Source organism: Xenopus laevis, chromosome 6L (genome assembly GCF_017654675.1).
Source record: "Xenopus laevis strain J_2021 chromosome 6L, Xenopus_laevis_v10.1, whole genome shotgun sequence".
NCBI lineage: Eukaryota > Metazoa > Chordata > Amphibia > Anura > Pipidae > Xenopus > Xenopus laevis.
This window is the reverse complement of record NC_054381.1, coordinates 157,226,551-157,242,696: the sequence shown is the minus strand read 5'-3', so window position 1 is coordinate 157,242,696 and position 16,146 is coordinate 157,226,551. Positions and strand designations below refer to the sequence as shown.

Below are 16,146 nucleotides of genomic sequence, written 5' to 3'. Positions count from 1 at the left end.
GGTACAAATAATCACTCACCCCAAATCTCCCCCTAACTGACCTTCAGACTGGGCCCCCTTAGCTCATAACAAGGTTACAGATATATAGAAACATTGGGGTGTCACCCTGCAATAGTTCCAGGGGTACCCAGGGTACAAATAAGCACTCACCCCAAATCTCCCCCTAACTGACCTTCAGACTGGGCCCCCTTAGCTCATAACAAGGTTACAGATATATAGAAACATTGGGGTGTCACCCTGCAATAGTTCCAGGGGTACCCAGGGTACAAATAAGCACTCACCCCAAATCTCCCCCTAACTGACCTTCAGACTGGGCCCCCTTAGCTCATAACAAGGTTACAGATATATAGAAACATTGGGGTGTCACCCTGCTATAGTTCCAGGGGTACCCAGGACACAAATAAGCACTCACCCCAAATCTCCCCCTAACTGACCTTCAGACTGGGCCCCCTTAGCTCATAACAAGGTTACAGATATATAGAAACATTGGGGTGTCACCCTGCAATAGTTCCAGGGGTACCCAGGGTACAAATAAGCACTCACCCCAAATCTCCCCCTAACTGACCTTCAGACTGGGCCCCCTTAGCTCATAACAAGGTTACAGATATATAGAAACATTGGGGTGTCACCCTGCAATAGTTCCAGGGGTACCCAGGGTACAAATAAGCACTCACCCCAAATCTCCCCCTAACTGACCTTCAGACTGGGCCCCCTTAGCTCATAACAAGGTTACAGATATATAGAAACATTGGGGTGTCACCCTGCTATAGTTCCAGGGGTACCCAGGACACAAATAAGCACTCACCCCAAATCTCCCCCTAACTGACCTTCAGACTGGGCCCCCTTAGCTCATAACAAGGTTACAGATATATAGAAACATTGGGGTGTCACCCTGCTATAGTTCCAGGGGTACCCAGGGTACAAATAAGCACTCACCCCAAATCTCCCCCTAACTGACCTTCAGACTGGGCCCCCTTAGCTCATAACAAGGTTACAGATATATAGAAACATTGGGGTGTCACCCTGCTATAGTTCCAGGGGTACCCAGGGTACAAATAAGCACTCACCCCAAATCTCCTCCTAAATTACCTTCACACTGGGTCCCCTTAGCTCATAAAAAGGTTACAGATATATAGAAACATTGGGGTAACAGATACTGTACAGATTAGGCGAGAGCAAGAACAGAGGAGACTGAGAATAATGAAACATTCCGTGTTTCTCCGCAGCGGAACTTTATCTAAGTGAGTTCTTGCTCGTGTCCTGGTAGATAGGAAGATCCCTCGGGGTCTCCAGTACGTTTCTTGCAGACATTTCATTGTTTTCTCTATAACTGCAGCATTCGGGCATAAAGAAACATTTATAAACGTACCGAAGAGAGATAAAGGGTCAACGTGCCCTTCTGCAAGTTATGGACAATTAAATGTCTTTTAAAGAAGTGAAAGAAGTACAAGGAATTAATTTCATTGCTGAATAATCATTAAATAGTTTTATAGTTTTATATATATATACTGTATACTATGGCAGATAGATGATATGGAGGCCCCACAAGCCACTCCCCCCATGCCCTACCACCAATCACAATCTCCACTGGTTCATTTAATATTAGTCATGTGTCCCTAATTTCCATGGCCAATCAGTGCCACCGTCTTATTATGTCTCCTGTAACATTGTTTATTCTCTGGCTGAACATGTTCCAGCTCTCACCCCGGAGCTAAAATATTGGGTGTACCCCATGCTCTAATAAAGACTAGTGAAGGGCGGATTTGTCTTGTTTCGCTTTGCTGAAACGGCGATAAATTCACGAAACACGAATTTTGATGGGCGTGTCAATTTTGACACCTGTGTTAAAGTCAATGGGTGTCTGAATAATGTTAACGCGCGACGGTTTGAACGCAAACGCCTTTTACAACGCTCTACGAAAATGTTTAAATTTATTCGCCGGCGGCAAAACGCGGAAATTCGCCGTGAATTAGCACCTGGTGAATTTATTCGCCCATCACAAGTAAAGACCCTAATTCAAATGGCACTAGTATTGCTTTAACGCTGGTTCAATTTACGTTAACTTTTAGCATGTTATAGAATGGCCAAGTCTAGGCAACTTTTCAAGAGGTCGTCTTTATTGTTTAGTTGTTTTTTAATGATTTGCCTCATTCTTCTGATTCTTTCCAGAATCGGGGGTCACTGACCCCACCTAAAAAACAAACGGTCTGTTAGGCTACAAATGTATTTACTGTATTAGGGAAGCAACGTATCCACTATTTTGGATTCGGCCGAACACCCAAATCCTTTGTGATAGATTCTGCCAAATACCAAACCGAATCCTAATATGCAAATTATGGGTGGGAAGGGGAAAACATTTTTTACTTCCTTGTTTTGTGACCCCTAATTTGCATATGCAAATTACAATTTGGTTCGGCCGGGCAGAAGGATTTGGCCAAATCTGAATCCTGCTAAAAACACAGAATCCTGGCCAAATTCCGAACAGAATCCTGTATTTGGTGCATCCCTAATTGTTATTGCTGCTTTTTATGACTTGTCTTTCTATTCAGGCCTCGCCTATTTATACTGCAGTTTCTTCTTCAAATCAGCGCATGGTTGCTAGGTAGGCTAATTTGGACCATAGCAACCAGATTGCGGAAATTGCAAACTGGAACAAAAAGCTAAATAACTCAAAAACCACAAATAATAAAAAAATGAAAACCAATTGCAAATGGTCTCAGAATATCACTCTCTACATCATACTAACAGTTAATTTAAAGGTGAACAACCTCTTTAATTACCCAGGATAAAGACCCTCTATTACATTGAATCCCTCATTGGCCAGCGTTGGTGGAAGGGAAATACTCAATCCTCCGCTTTCTATTTGGTTTTCCAGCTGAAAGGCAGGTGCTGCTCCACCAAAGCCTCATCATTCGGAAAAGAGCAATGAAATGAAATTGCAGCAACAATAACAAAATAATCATCTATATCCTCCCTGCCTTTTATCTGACAGCACCGGAGCCCTTCAAACAGACACGGTGTAAATTATAGATACACTTTACTTTGTAGAGCCCTTCACCTTGGCTGTTCGGCTGCCGGTGTGAAATCACGAGGTGTCGCCCGTTGTTTTTATCTTCGACACAAACTGTTCTCTGCCGCGGAACAAACAGTAAAACAACAAACTAATAGAGTTTCCTTCAAGAAGGGTCAGACATTGTTCTTCCAGCAGGAACAGGAACTTTTAGCTGCGAAAATTAGGAACTTGCAGTGAGCAAAGAGCTCTGATTGGTCAAAGTGATATTATGGCTTTAAAAGGGGTCGTTCACCTTCCCAAGGATCGTTTTGTTTTCCGAAGTTGCCCGAAGTTTCCTTGTGAGTCAACTTCGGAAAACTAAATGCTCTGAGTGCCATCCCGACGGCGATTTACATTCCAGCCAGCGGGAAGGCAGGGGAAGCAGAGAGATTAGTCGCCCGTAGAAGAAGAAGAAGAAGAGATTTGTCTCTGGGCGACTAATCTCCCTGAATCTGAGCGTGTGTCTCTGCCATAAAGCAGCTCAGGGAGCGGGATCACCTACCCCATAAATGATATAAACGGACCCATTTCTTATCTTTGTCGCTGCAGAGCAGAATCCCTGAGTTTCGTTTAGGGATGCACCGAATCCACTATTTTGGATTCGGCTGAACCCCCTGAATCCTTCGTGAAAGATTCGTCCAAAAAGATAAACCGAATCGGAACCCTAATTTGCATATGCAAATCAGGGGGAGGGGACATTTTTTTACTTCCTTGTTTTGTATTACAAAAAGTCACATGATTTTAAGGACTTTGATTTGGTTCGGCCAGGCGCGAGGAATTAGCAGAATCTGAATCCTGCTGAAAAAGGCAAAATCCTGGCTTAATACCAAATCCTGGATTCATTGCATCCCTAGTTTTATTAAAGGGGTTGTTCACCTTTGAGTTAACTTTTAGTATGATGTAGAGAGTGATATTCAGAGACAATTTGCAATTCGTTTTAATTTTTTACTATTTGCGGCGACCAATCTCCCCAAACTCTGCGCTGGCTAAAATGAAAAAACGCCAGCGCTAATCACACGCAGGAATTCGTTTTCCGAAGTCGCCTGAAGTTTCCTCGTGAGGCAACTTCGGAAAACGAATTGCCACGTGTGATTAGTGCCAGCGGTTTTTCATTTTAGCCGGCGCAGAGTGAGGGAAGGCATTTGAGGAGATTGGTCGCCGCAAAAACGAGGCGATTAGTCGCCAGACGACCAAATCTCCCCAAAACGCCCAGTGTGGCCTGACCCTAAAATGTTATATAATGGCCAGTTCTAAGCAACTTTTCAGCTAGATCTTTATTTTTTTATTTTTTAATAGTTTTTTTTAATTATTTGCCTTCTTCTGGTTTTTTCTAACTTTCAGCAGCTCTCCAGTTTGCATTTTCAGCAATCTGGTTGCTAGGGTCCAAATTCCCCTAGCAACCATGCATTGATTTGAATAAGAGACTGGAATATGAATAGGAGAGGCTTGAATAGAAAAATAAGTATTAAAAAGCCTTACTTGTTTTTTTAGATGGGGTCAGTGACCTCCATTTCAAAGCTGGAAAGAGTCAGAAGATGAAGGCAAATAATTCAGAAAATATAAAAATAAATGAAAATTAAGGCCAAATGAAAAAGCTGTTTGGAGTGGGTGATGGGTTGGTCAGACTGAAACCTGAAGAACTAACTAGTTCACCCATAGGTTGGGTGGGTTTGGTACAGGACATGTAGACTCAGAAGTAGGAGAGGGTGGGTGGTTGGATAAACTTGGAAAAGGGGGGCCCATTGATGTTGGTGATGGTTTAATTTACTATCCTCCCTTTCAATGATGTTGCCATGCCAACCTTGCCCATTGGTGAAGTCATTGGAGGGTGTTGGGACCAGGGTGGGTGGAGGTTAAGCAGCATTTTGGGGTCAGATAGAGATTGAACGTTTTCCAGCCTATTCATCACTATTGGTAGGAATATTAGGGATGTACTGAACCCATGACTTCTGATTTGGATCAATACCGAGCCCACCAGAAAAGATTCAGATGCAGAATTACAGGAAAAAAAAGTCAAATTCTGGTTAAGTGATAATTTATTAAAAAGTCAGATGATACTTCTGGATTTGGGTCCAGTTTGGGCAGGATTTGGTGCTTCTCCAATGAAGGTGTTGGTAGATCAGTTGGTAGAACCTATGAAATCGGACACATCCAACATCCCCATTCCCTTATAATGGATTTCCCTTATAACAAATTCCTGATGCTGCAGACTGCACTGACCCTGGGCAATGTTTGGGTTATTTCCATCAATAGAATACGGCCGATTCATGGGAAGTAACATTTATCTGAGCACAGAGTTCAGCTAGAAGCAAAAGTATATTTATTCCAGAGTAAATATAATATATAACTTATTTGTTTCACTCATAACCCCACCAGCCTGTGATGCTGGGACACAAAGACGTGTAAAATAACTGAATACAGAAAGGAAAAGTCAGGAGTCCGGCTCTGAGAAATGAGATTGTTTGAAGTTCTAAATAGATGGACAGACAGAGACTGCAAAGGCCAAGTGGTTCTTATCAGCCATCAGATTCATTCTTTCCATTGTTATTAGGCAACATACTGACTCTCTAAAGTGCCTCTTAACCGCCTGTCATCTCCCCATCCATTCCCACTTATTTCATTCTCCCTAGTCCCTGTAACAGATATTCTCTGTACAGGCTATAAGCACAATTCAGCAGGAACAGCCACTAAGTTTGCTCATAGTCTGTACAGAGAGATCCCATAAAACTATGGCAGCATAGGTATTCCCCTGTACTAAGCACAATTCAGCAGGAACAGTCCCTAAGTTTGCTCATAGTCTGTACAGAGAGATCCCATAAAACTATGGCAGTATAGGTATTCCCTGTACTAAGCACAATTCAGCAGGAACAGTCCCCTAAGTTTGCTCATAGTCTGTACAGAGAGATCCCATAAAACTATGGCAACATAGGTATTCCCTGTAGTAAGCACAATTCAGCAGGAACAGTCCCCTAAATTTACTCATAGTCTATACAGAGAGATCCCATAAAACTGACAGCATAGGTATTCCCTGTACTAAGCACAATTCAGCAGGAACAGCCCCTAACTTTGCTCATAGTCTGTACAGAGAGATCCCATAAAACTATGGCAGCATAGGTATTCCCTGTACTAAGCACAATTCAGAAGGAACAGTCCCCTAAATTTGCTCATCGTCTGTACAGAGACATCCCATAAAACTGACAGCATAGGTATTCCCTGTACTAAGCACAATTCAGAAGGAACAGTCCCCTACATGTCATTATGGTCTGTGAAGAGAGATCCCATAAAACTATGCCAGCATAGGTATCCCCTGTACTAAGCACAATTCAGCAGGAACAGCCCCTAAATTTGCTCATAGTCTGTACAGAGAGATCCCTATAAAACTATGGCAGCATAGGTATTCCCTGTACTAAGCACAATTCAGCAGGAACAGTCCCCTACATTTTCTTATAGTCTGTACAGAGAGATCCCATAAAACTATGGCAGCATAGGTATTCCCTGTACTAAGCACAATTCAGCAGGAACAGTTCCTAAGTTTGCTCATAGTCTGTACAGAGAGATCCCATAAAACTATGGCAGCATAGGTAGTCCCTGTACTAAGCACAATTCAGCAGGAACAGTCCCCTACATTTTCTTATAGTCTGTACAGAGAGATCCTTATAAAACTATGGCAGCATAGGTATTTACGAAGCATAAAGCACAATTTTAGACGCAAAAACATGTAAAGCGAAAAAATGTTGTTTGCAGTCAGATTTCCTGTTGTTGCAGATAAAAACACAGAACAAGAACAGCTGTTTGCGCCCACTGCTTTAATCTGACCCCTAGAAATAGCACATGAGTGGGCCAAGTCTCAGGGCAAGTCTGCGTGTCCTTAATCTCTCCGGGAATAAATAGCCGTGATGGCAACTCTCCGTCTTATAGCCTGGAAAGCCAACAATCCATTCAAGTGGCTCTGAGTTCCCTGTAATTTAAAGCCTGACTTGTGATTAAAGAAATAAGCACTTGTTTACCTAGTTATTACCTACCTGCTCATTACATTTGGCAGAGAGATTCTTTAGTGAGTTGAGGTTGTTCATGCATAAGAACATCTGTCCCTGGTGGGGTTTGGCCTGCTTGCTAATAAGGTCTTTGCAGTGAGTTAAAGGTCTCAATAAATGTACATTTTCTCTTTTACAAAAATATTTAGTTCTCTGTTTAATAGATAAACCCTATTGTCTCTTTTCCTGCTCACAGTTGTCTCCATGGAGCAGGTAGAACATTGGAGGTTCTACAACCCAAAAACTGCAGAAACAGTGCCCAGGGATAGTGGGACCTCATTTCAGCCTGGAAACCTAGAAACAGAATAACCTGTAGCTATTTCTTCTATACACACAGCCTAGTGCCAATAGTTACACTGTGCCTAGGTGCAAGGTTTTGGGTTTCAATGCTTAAAGGGATTGTTCATCTTTAAATGAACTTTTAATATGATGTAAAGAGTGATATTATGTGACAATTTGCAATTCGATTTCATTTTCTATGATTTTTGAGTTCTTTAGATTTTTATTCAGCAGCTCTCCAGTTTGCAATGTCAGCCATCTTGTTGCTAGGGTCAAAATTACCCTAGCAACCATGCATTGATATAAATAAGGGACTGGAATATGAATCGAAAGATGAGTAATAAAAATAGCAATAATTATAAATGTGTAGCCTTGTTTTTTTAGATGTTGGTCAGTGACTCCCATTTGAAAAGCTACTAAGAGTAGACAAATAATTCAAAAACTATAAAAAGTAAATAATGAAGGGGGATGAGTGAAATTTTTTCGCTGTCTTTCGCCAATGAAATGACGCCCATAGACTTAAATTGGAGAAAAACAAGTTGCCGTCCATAGGCTTTAATGCATTTTGGCAAATTTTTGGCAAAGCGAAACTGGTGAAATTCGCCCATCCCTAAAGGCCAATTGAAAAGATGCTTAGAATTAGCCATTCTATAACATACTAAAGGTTTACTTAAATGTGGACCACTTTCCAGCTGCCATTGACCACAATTGAAATCCAGGGTTCCCTTTGTACACTGAATGGGTGCCATTTTGCACAATTGGATAGCTTGTAAGTTAATGCCAATGTCCCACCCTCGTGTCCCCAAAATGACACGGACACAGCACTTTCTATGGTGTATATGGAGGGGCTCAAAGTTGCCCTTTGTCCTTGATTGGTCCTAGTAATATTGAATCTTGGGAAGAATAAATGGTATTAGTTCTATAAAGGGCAATATTTAGGGCAAGGAGAACCTCAACTGGTGCAACGGTTCTACTAAATCTATCCCTGTCCCTTGATGCACTAACACCATTTATATAACATAACAAGGTTGGGCGAGTTTGTTTCAGATATATAACCAACATGCAAATAAAATATTTAATTAAATAAACTGTGCACAATTTGCCATTTCATCCTACACACACTAAAGGCTCTTTGGGGAAATTCGAACTTGTAGTTGTTGATAAACGTCTGGGCAGTTATCAAGTTGCGACTGTTCAGAGACGTACAAAGTGGTTAAGGAAAAACATTGGGAGCTGATACTGTATAATCTCGTATAATCTCTTGTACCTTTCCGACAGCAGCTCGCTGTAGCAGACAGATAGCGTGCAACACCATGGCATCTGTCAGTGATATAAGTGCCACAGGCTGGAGATGTTTCCATTTATATCAGGTCAATCGGTCATTACCAACATGGATGGTCAAGTCTGAGATTGGCTGGTATATATATATATATATATATAACTTGGAGGTATCAAGACAAGGTTCACCCTTTATTTGTTGAGGGTACCTTGTTGTGCAACTTTCAGCCGACTCAGTAAACCCCTGATTTGTTCAAACCCCTTTTCCCAGCTCTCATGGTGCTCAGTAATACAACAAACTAAGAGGAAGTGAACATGTAGAATGACACGTAGTACATCTCAATGGTGCAAAACGGCAGTTGCACAGGGTGGACAATTAGAGGCAAGTTCTTGGGTCGAGCATGACAGCCCTGTAGGCTTTGGTTTTCAAGTGTCCATCCAAAAATGTTCTTATGTCACTTAGGGGGTTATTTACTCAACTTGATTTTTTTTCTGGTTGAGGTGTTTTGGGCAAAAACTGCAATCTTTAGAGGAAAAAAACAAACAAAATTTTTTACAAAAAGCTGAAATTTGAAAATCCACCATCTCTGACCTGTCAAGCTCATGTATAAGTTAATGGGGGATGTCCCTATCCCAACTGGAAATTATCGTGGTCCGTTCTGGGTTTTTGCCGAAAATCAGACCAACTTGGGGTTTTCGGGCAATAACCTAAAAAAAAATCAAGCGATTCCAGAGAAAAATCTGTAAAATCCAGCGATTCCAGAGAAAAGATTTGTGTTTGCACTCGATTTCATCTAGTTATTTCACAATCCGATTTATTCCAGTTATTTTATTAAAAAATAAGCCAAAATCGGGGATGGGAGTTTGGTTGAGCTTATTTTATTTAAATGATGAGATTTTATTAAATAACCCTCTTAATGTTCTTGTGTTTTTCTTCCAGATGTCCTTTGTCCAAACGTTAGGATCGAAGGAGAACGATTCAAACACAAAAATGGCGAAAGAGATGAAATTCCAGGTACGGTTAGAAAAAGAGGGTAAAGCTGTATTTGGAAGATGGTATTTTGCAGCAACTAGAAACCGTTGAATAAAAAACAGACCAAACTACTTTTGTGCAGAGCCATCTGGAAATATCTGTCATACAAATTATCAATGAAATTGGGAAATTGGAAAAAAAACCTCACATTTTTCAGGATTTATTATACCCCGAGGTTGCTAAAAGTCTGAATCCGAAAATACTTCATCTACATGCTGTCGGGTCCTGTAGAAGTCAATGGCAAAGGTCCCATTTCAAATTTGAAGATATCTTGGTCTGCGCTGAGGTTTGTCCAAAAATCCAAAAAAATCTGGGATTTTCAAGCGATTTCACGAAAAATGTCGTTTCGGGCATAAAACCTGAAAAATTCAGTTTTTTAAAAAAAACAAACAATTTTTTTGAGTTTTTCTTCAGAACTGATTTTATTGAGTTTTTTCAATGATAAATAAGGTCAAATTATGGGTTCTAGTTTGGTCGGAAAAAATTGGATTTTGTAAAGTAAACGCCCTACTTCTTGAGATCCCACTGAACCGGTGGCGAATTTGGTGAACCATTTTCCGGTCAAATGGCCACATTCAATTCAATGACAAAAAGTTTATTACACAAAAACTCATGGATGAGATTCTATTCGAGGAGAACAAAAACTTTTCTTCATATTCAGTTCAAGCTTTTTCCCTGTGGACTTCATTTGAGTTTTCACGTGATGAAAAGTGAGATAAGTTTATCTGAATTAAATTTCATCTTAAATTGAATCTCGTCCATGAGTTTTCAACCTTTTTTTCACTGATTTGAATCTGGCTCAAAGTTTGTAAAGCTGAACTGAACTCATTTGTAACAATATTGCAAATCACCAGGATTTTCATTTTCTCTATTAAACCACAGAGTATACAAAGGTCATTGTTCTTCCCAGATCATTTATACTCGCCATTCTACCATGTGCAACCAATTACCCTTGATGAACATACATTTGGGAAGGTGAGGGATTAATTAAAGCATTTTGCAAAGTGACATTTTCCATTAATCTAAAGTTTGAATTATTTAGCCTGGGAATTAGGTTCTGCAGGCGATAAACCATTTGTTTACTTGCACAGTGGGGGGCTAATGTCTTTATGTAGATGGGCAATAATTGCTTTGTTCAATGACTCTTGAGACGCCTCTACAGTAGGGTTCCTAAGTAAGTCATACGACCTAAGGAAAGCGGCACATAAATAAGTATAGTTTTGTTGTGCAAAAGGTTTTGATGGTTATTAAAGATAATTAGGTATCTGCTAAGGCATGGCTGCCATCAAATACAAGAATGAGAATTCTAGTACAGGTATGGGACCTGTTATCCAGAATGCTCGGGACCTGGGGTTTTCCGGATAACGGATCTTCCCGTAATTTGGGTTTTCATGCCTTAAGTCTACTAGAAATTAATTTAAACATTAAATAAACCCAATAGGCTGGTTTTGCTGCCAATAAGGATTAGTTATATCTTAGTTGGGATCAAGTACAAGCGACTGTTTTATTATTACACAGAAAAAGCAAATCATTTTTAAAAATGTGGATTATTTGGATAAAATGGAGTCTATGGGAGACAGCCATTGTGTAATTTGGAGCTTTCTGGATATCGGGTTTCCGAATAAGGGATCCTATACCTGTACCTTTTTTTGGGGAAAATATGTGGACCTCAAGCTTGCAGCCCCCTAAAAATCCATTGGAATGAGGGAGTGTTTTCTGAAAAATTTCCGTTGACATCCTGCGCATCTGGAAGCCTTCAGGCTAATAGACTTGTTTGTAGGAAATCATTATTTTAATTTTGTCTTCCCACCAAACATGTACCATGTCAGATAGACTCTGCTATGCTAGACCTACACCAGGTATCCCGGGGTCTAGATTTTGGCAGTTCTGCTTACAAAATTATTATTAAACCCGACACGAACACCATTGCCTCTACCCCTTTGGAAAACAAAACTGGAATGGTTTAAACCTGTGCCTCACAGTTACCTGTATATTTCATTATTAATGTATCATGTGTTTGACCACTTGCTCTAAAACCTCCTTGGCTGAGCCGTGTTGGGCTGCTGTAGGTGCTTATTGGAAATGCTTGACTACAGATCTGCACAGTTTGTGCCTGGCTGGTGGTGCCTCTAGCAGGGAACTCTGCTTTTAAATGAGTCAATTCATCAAACACTTGACAACCAGGAAACTATTCATAATTCACAAAAAAAATAATTATTGAAACATTTTGAAAAATTTGAAAAAAAGATTGAATTGCAAGGAATCCCTTTAGATTCCACAGTTAATTTGTGAATATGCCACAAGTTGCTTGTGTTGAACCCCAGACTCATTTTCTCTATTATCTGTGGTCTGTTAACCAAGCTTGGAACTCAACTCAAGCTTGAGTGAGCACTCTTTGGCCTTGGCTTATGATGAAGGCTAGTATGGGAGCTGGACAAAGGCACTATGAAGTTGTGGATCTTTAGCGCCAAAGTTTGGCTGCATAGATCTGTACCTCCCAAGCTTTAGCTGCTCTATAATACTTCTTTATATACTTCGTCTGCTGTGCTATGGTATTTTTCATCTTGTTCGCTTATAGGTAATTCCATGAATCAATCACTGTCTCTTACAACACAAATCTCTATCTAATGTTACATTTCCATTTTCCTCGTTATCTCCTTCAAAATGGGTTTCCTCCTTGTCTCCTTCAAAATGGGTTTACCACGGATGGAGTTCTGCTTATTGGTGCCCACATTGCCCAGGATATGGAACTTGTATTGCAGTTGGTTACTTTTGCTGTCCATGTGAATACCAACATTCCCACTAATGCTGGACTTAAAACCAGTTGTTTCCAATGGATTTCCAACGAGTCAATAATCAGTGCTCCATCTGTTGTTCTTGTCTTCCTTCCTCGTCTGTTCACTTTTTTTGATCATCAATTTTCTTTTCCCTCTTCTGAGCTGTGTATACTGAGGTCTATCCTAATGTTATATTATTTAAACGGTGCACCATCTTAGCTGTCCATCTCTGAACTGTTTCTATTTTATTAATGTCTTTCTTTAGATAGGTGTTCCGGAATTCAATGCAAATCACAAGGTGAGGTGTCACCAGTGACCAATTGCTATAAAACCTCCTTCTCTCTATTACTGATACTTCTCCCTACACAACCTTATATTCTTCTGGTGCTTCTGTTGTTTCACTTCACTAAATACTGACTTTCAAGCTACTGAAATGATGACCCCACGTCCCTTTTTCTCTGTCCTTAACTTTCCATTTTCTCACTGTACTGAAGATCACCAGTGTATGTCTGTGCTAGGGAGACACGTTTAAAAGCCACAATCCTCTTCTTAATCAAATTAATACAAATAAAATATATTTCTTGCATTATCAGAAAACTCTACAATTCAGAACAGGTGTTCTCAATATGCTCTGAATTCTTGCTGGAATGAAGCTAAGAATGAATTGGACTATTTGTGGTGTACAGATGTAGCCAGAGTTTGACCCAAATGATAACTTTGGCTATCTTAGATAATTCTCTCTGCAATAAAGTTACAGGTCTCCTTCTCAAAGTGATATGGCCAAAATGACCTAAAACAGTCCACTATATTGCCAAAAAGTATTAGCCAAAAGTCTGGACACTTCATAAAAAAAAACATGTCCTTGGTTTCAAAACTGTGTTCAGAAACAAGGTTAAAACTAATAATGGGTAACATGGAGTTATTATGGGTGAGAAGCTGTGCGCAAGTCTAACAACACCAAGGGCTATGCCAAGTATCGGTTGGAGTGTTATAAAGTTCACCTCCATTGGACTTCTGACCATTGGGAAATGCATTCTGTGGAGTGATACATGGCATTGTAACATCTGAAAAGTCTGGGCATGACCGATGTCAGGAGATTCTACCAGCCCAAAAGCATAACGTTGACTGTAGTTTGGTGGAGTCGGAATAATGATCTGAGTCTGTCTTCCATGGTTTGGGTTAAGGCCCCTGATTTCAGTCAAAGCCAACCTTAAGGCTAAAGCATACAATTACATTTGTGTCCTACGTTGTGGAATTGTTAAGGAAGAATGTTTCCTGTTTCCACATAATAATGCCTTCATACAGAAAGCCAGGTCCTACAGAATGGGTCTGCTGAGATGAAAAGAACCTGACTGTACAGAGCCCTAATCTCAACCCAACTAAACCCCTGTGGATGAGCTGGAACCCCAACTGTGAGCCAGGCCTGATCCCTATAATCAGTGCCCAACCTCACTAATGCTCTTGTGCCTGAATGGAAGCAACTCCAATCAACAATGTTCCAACATCTAGTGAGAAACCTCCCAGAAGAGTAGGGGCAGCTATAGCAGCAAAAGGAAGGGAAACTTCATATTGATACTCTTGGTTTGGATATTAGATGTTGGACAGGCAGGTGTCCACATACTTTTGGCCATATAGTGAAATTTTATGGTATCTTTTGATGAATTAATAATTATATATCATATGTGTGTTAAAGGAAAACAAGTCAATGACAGGAAACAAAGCACAGAATGACTGTAGGAAACATTCCTCTTTACAAATCCCGCTTATATGTGTAACTTGCTTACCCTTATCTCATGCCAATGATGTTGTCCTCCATTGATAAAACTGATTATATTATAACCTTCAGATAACAAGTCTCACTAGCTCTCTTTCTCTGTGTGTGTGTGGCAAATCATCAGGTTTTGACCTCATGGACCTTTTCCGCGTGAAAGAGATGTTCGGAATGAAGGAAAACGGAGTGCAGAGTTCTTATATCCGACTTGGAACCATGCCCATCGTGCAGCAGACTGAGTAAGAATTCCGTAGACCTCGAACTGTTTTCCCTTGGCTGTTAATCTCTGCACCCTAAATGTATTGTAAATTATAAAGACAAAAATTGTAGGATATATAGGAGCTGTCTTATATTTGTTTGGGCTTACAGCCCATTTAACATTTCTGTTCATTTCAATGAATCCGATGATCTCTTTAGTGATATCTCTAGGCTGCCAACAATACAACAGACAGAGCATCAAATAGGATTGAAGCCGTGTAGAACTTATTACAGAAGTCATTAGGAGACACATTTATTAGATGCTGGTGCTGAGTGTATCACCAAGGCCTTTTATGGAGCAATTTGTGCGTAAGAGACTTCTCTTAGATACATTTTCTTAGTAAAAAGGTACAGCATGTATGTATTTTGGTATAAAGCGACTTTAGGTCTACACTAATTTCACATTTTTGCTTAAACACACACACACATATACAAATGACAGCTGCTTCCATACTTAGAAGAATAAAAAAAGAATAATTAGAAATCATTTCTTATATTTAGGGAAGGGGAAATACCCAGACACCCTCCACTTGAGATAAAACTATAATTGACTTTGACCTACCAACCCTTCCTCTGTAAGTGGCCTTGACAGGTAGTGGTACTTCCTTCTAAACCATCTATGGTGCCATCTACTCATAGATGAAGCCATTTTTGCTAGTTGGTGTTTGCATTCATTACTCTAATGTGTGTATAGGTGGAAAGGATGAGATCTTCTCAAGGAGATGGGAATATATTGCACAAACAAAAGTGTAAGTGAGAGCACTGGGAGCACGAGGAGCAACCAATACTGTGTCTGTTTTCCAGGGACATATTTCCACAAGGACTTCCCGATGAATATGCCTTTGTAACCACCTTCAGATTCAGAAAGACTTCCAGGAGAGAGGACTGGTATATATGGCAAATTATTGACAAATATGGAATCCCACAGGTAACGTGTGGCCCAATAGCATTGTCCTGTGCCTTCTCTTTGTCTTCTTTTATATTAATTTTGCACCAGTCTAGTATCCCACAGCCCTTGTGCACACAAACTATAGTACATACATTGTAATTGTGATTATTAGACTTAATTAATGGCATTGATTGCAGAACATTATGGGGTGCATTTAGTATGCCCCTTTACAAAGAACTTCTGTTGCTAACTCCTATTCCTTTCCAAGGTTTCATTGGGTGTTTAATAGCCTTTTTATATCACAATGAAATAAAGTTGTGCCTTTATTGGTCCCCCAGTATGGCTACGCTGCTTTCTGTTTGGGGTTTCCTTTGCTTTCATCCATTATGGGAGGTTTTTTTTATAGTTAATTGTCTTTTAATCCAAGAAACCTCCATTGGAGCAAATATGATATCTCTCTCACAGCAATTTAATTGTTTAATCACTGGCAGTTGGCCAGGTCTATACTGACAAAAGTTGGATAACCAATGAGTTAAGAGAAGGATGATCTTAAAAATATAAAATAAAAAAGAGCAGTTTATGGCACTATCACATCCATGAATGGCAAATTTCGTTATGGCCAAACCCATATCTTTTGCAGCAGGTTCACTAATCAATTAAAAAAAATACAGACATTGTAGGCAGTTAAACGTGGGTTTAAATATGATTTTGTATTTATCCCTTACTGTAAGATAAAAAATTAGGATAGGTTAGGATAGGTTAGGATAGAACCACA

General features: G+C 40.1%; 1 protein-coding gene across 1 annotated transcript in view; it reads left to right on the top strand.

The window, feature by feature from the left end:
* The window catches only part of LOC108719434 (collagen alpha-1(XXII) chain), a 165,231-nt gene that overhangs the window by 52,706 nt on the left and 96,379 nt on the right, over positions 1 to 16,146 (top strand). The window contains exons 4-6 of the mRNA XM_018268284.2: positions 9,584 to 9,658; positions 14,352 to 14,463; positions 15,287 to 15,410. Coding sequence (XP_018123773.1) covers positions 9,584 to 9,658; positions 14,352 to 14,463; positions 15,287 to 15,410 — 311 coding nt within the window. The remainder of the gene's footprint in view (positions 1 to 9,583; positions 9,659 to 14,351; positions 14,464 to 15,286; positions 15,411 to 16,146) is intronic.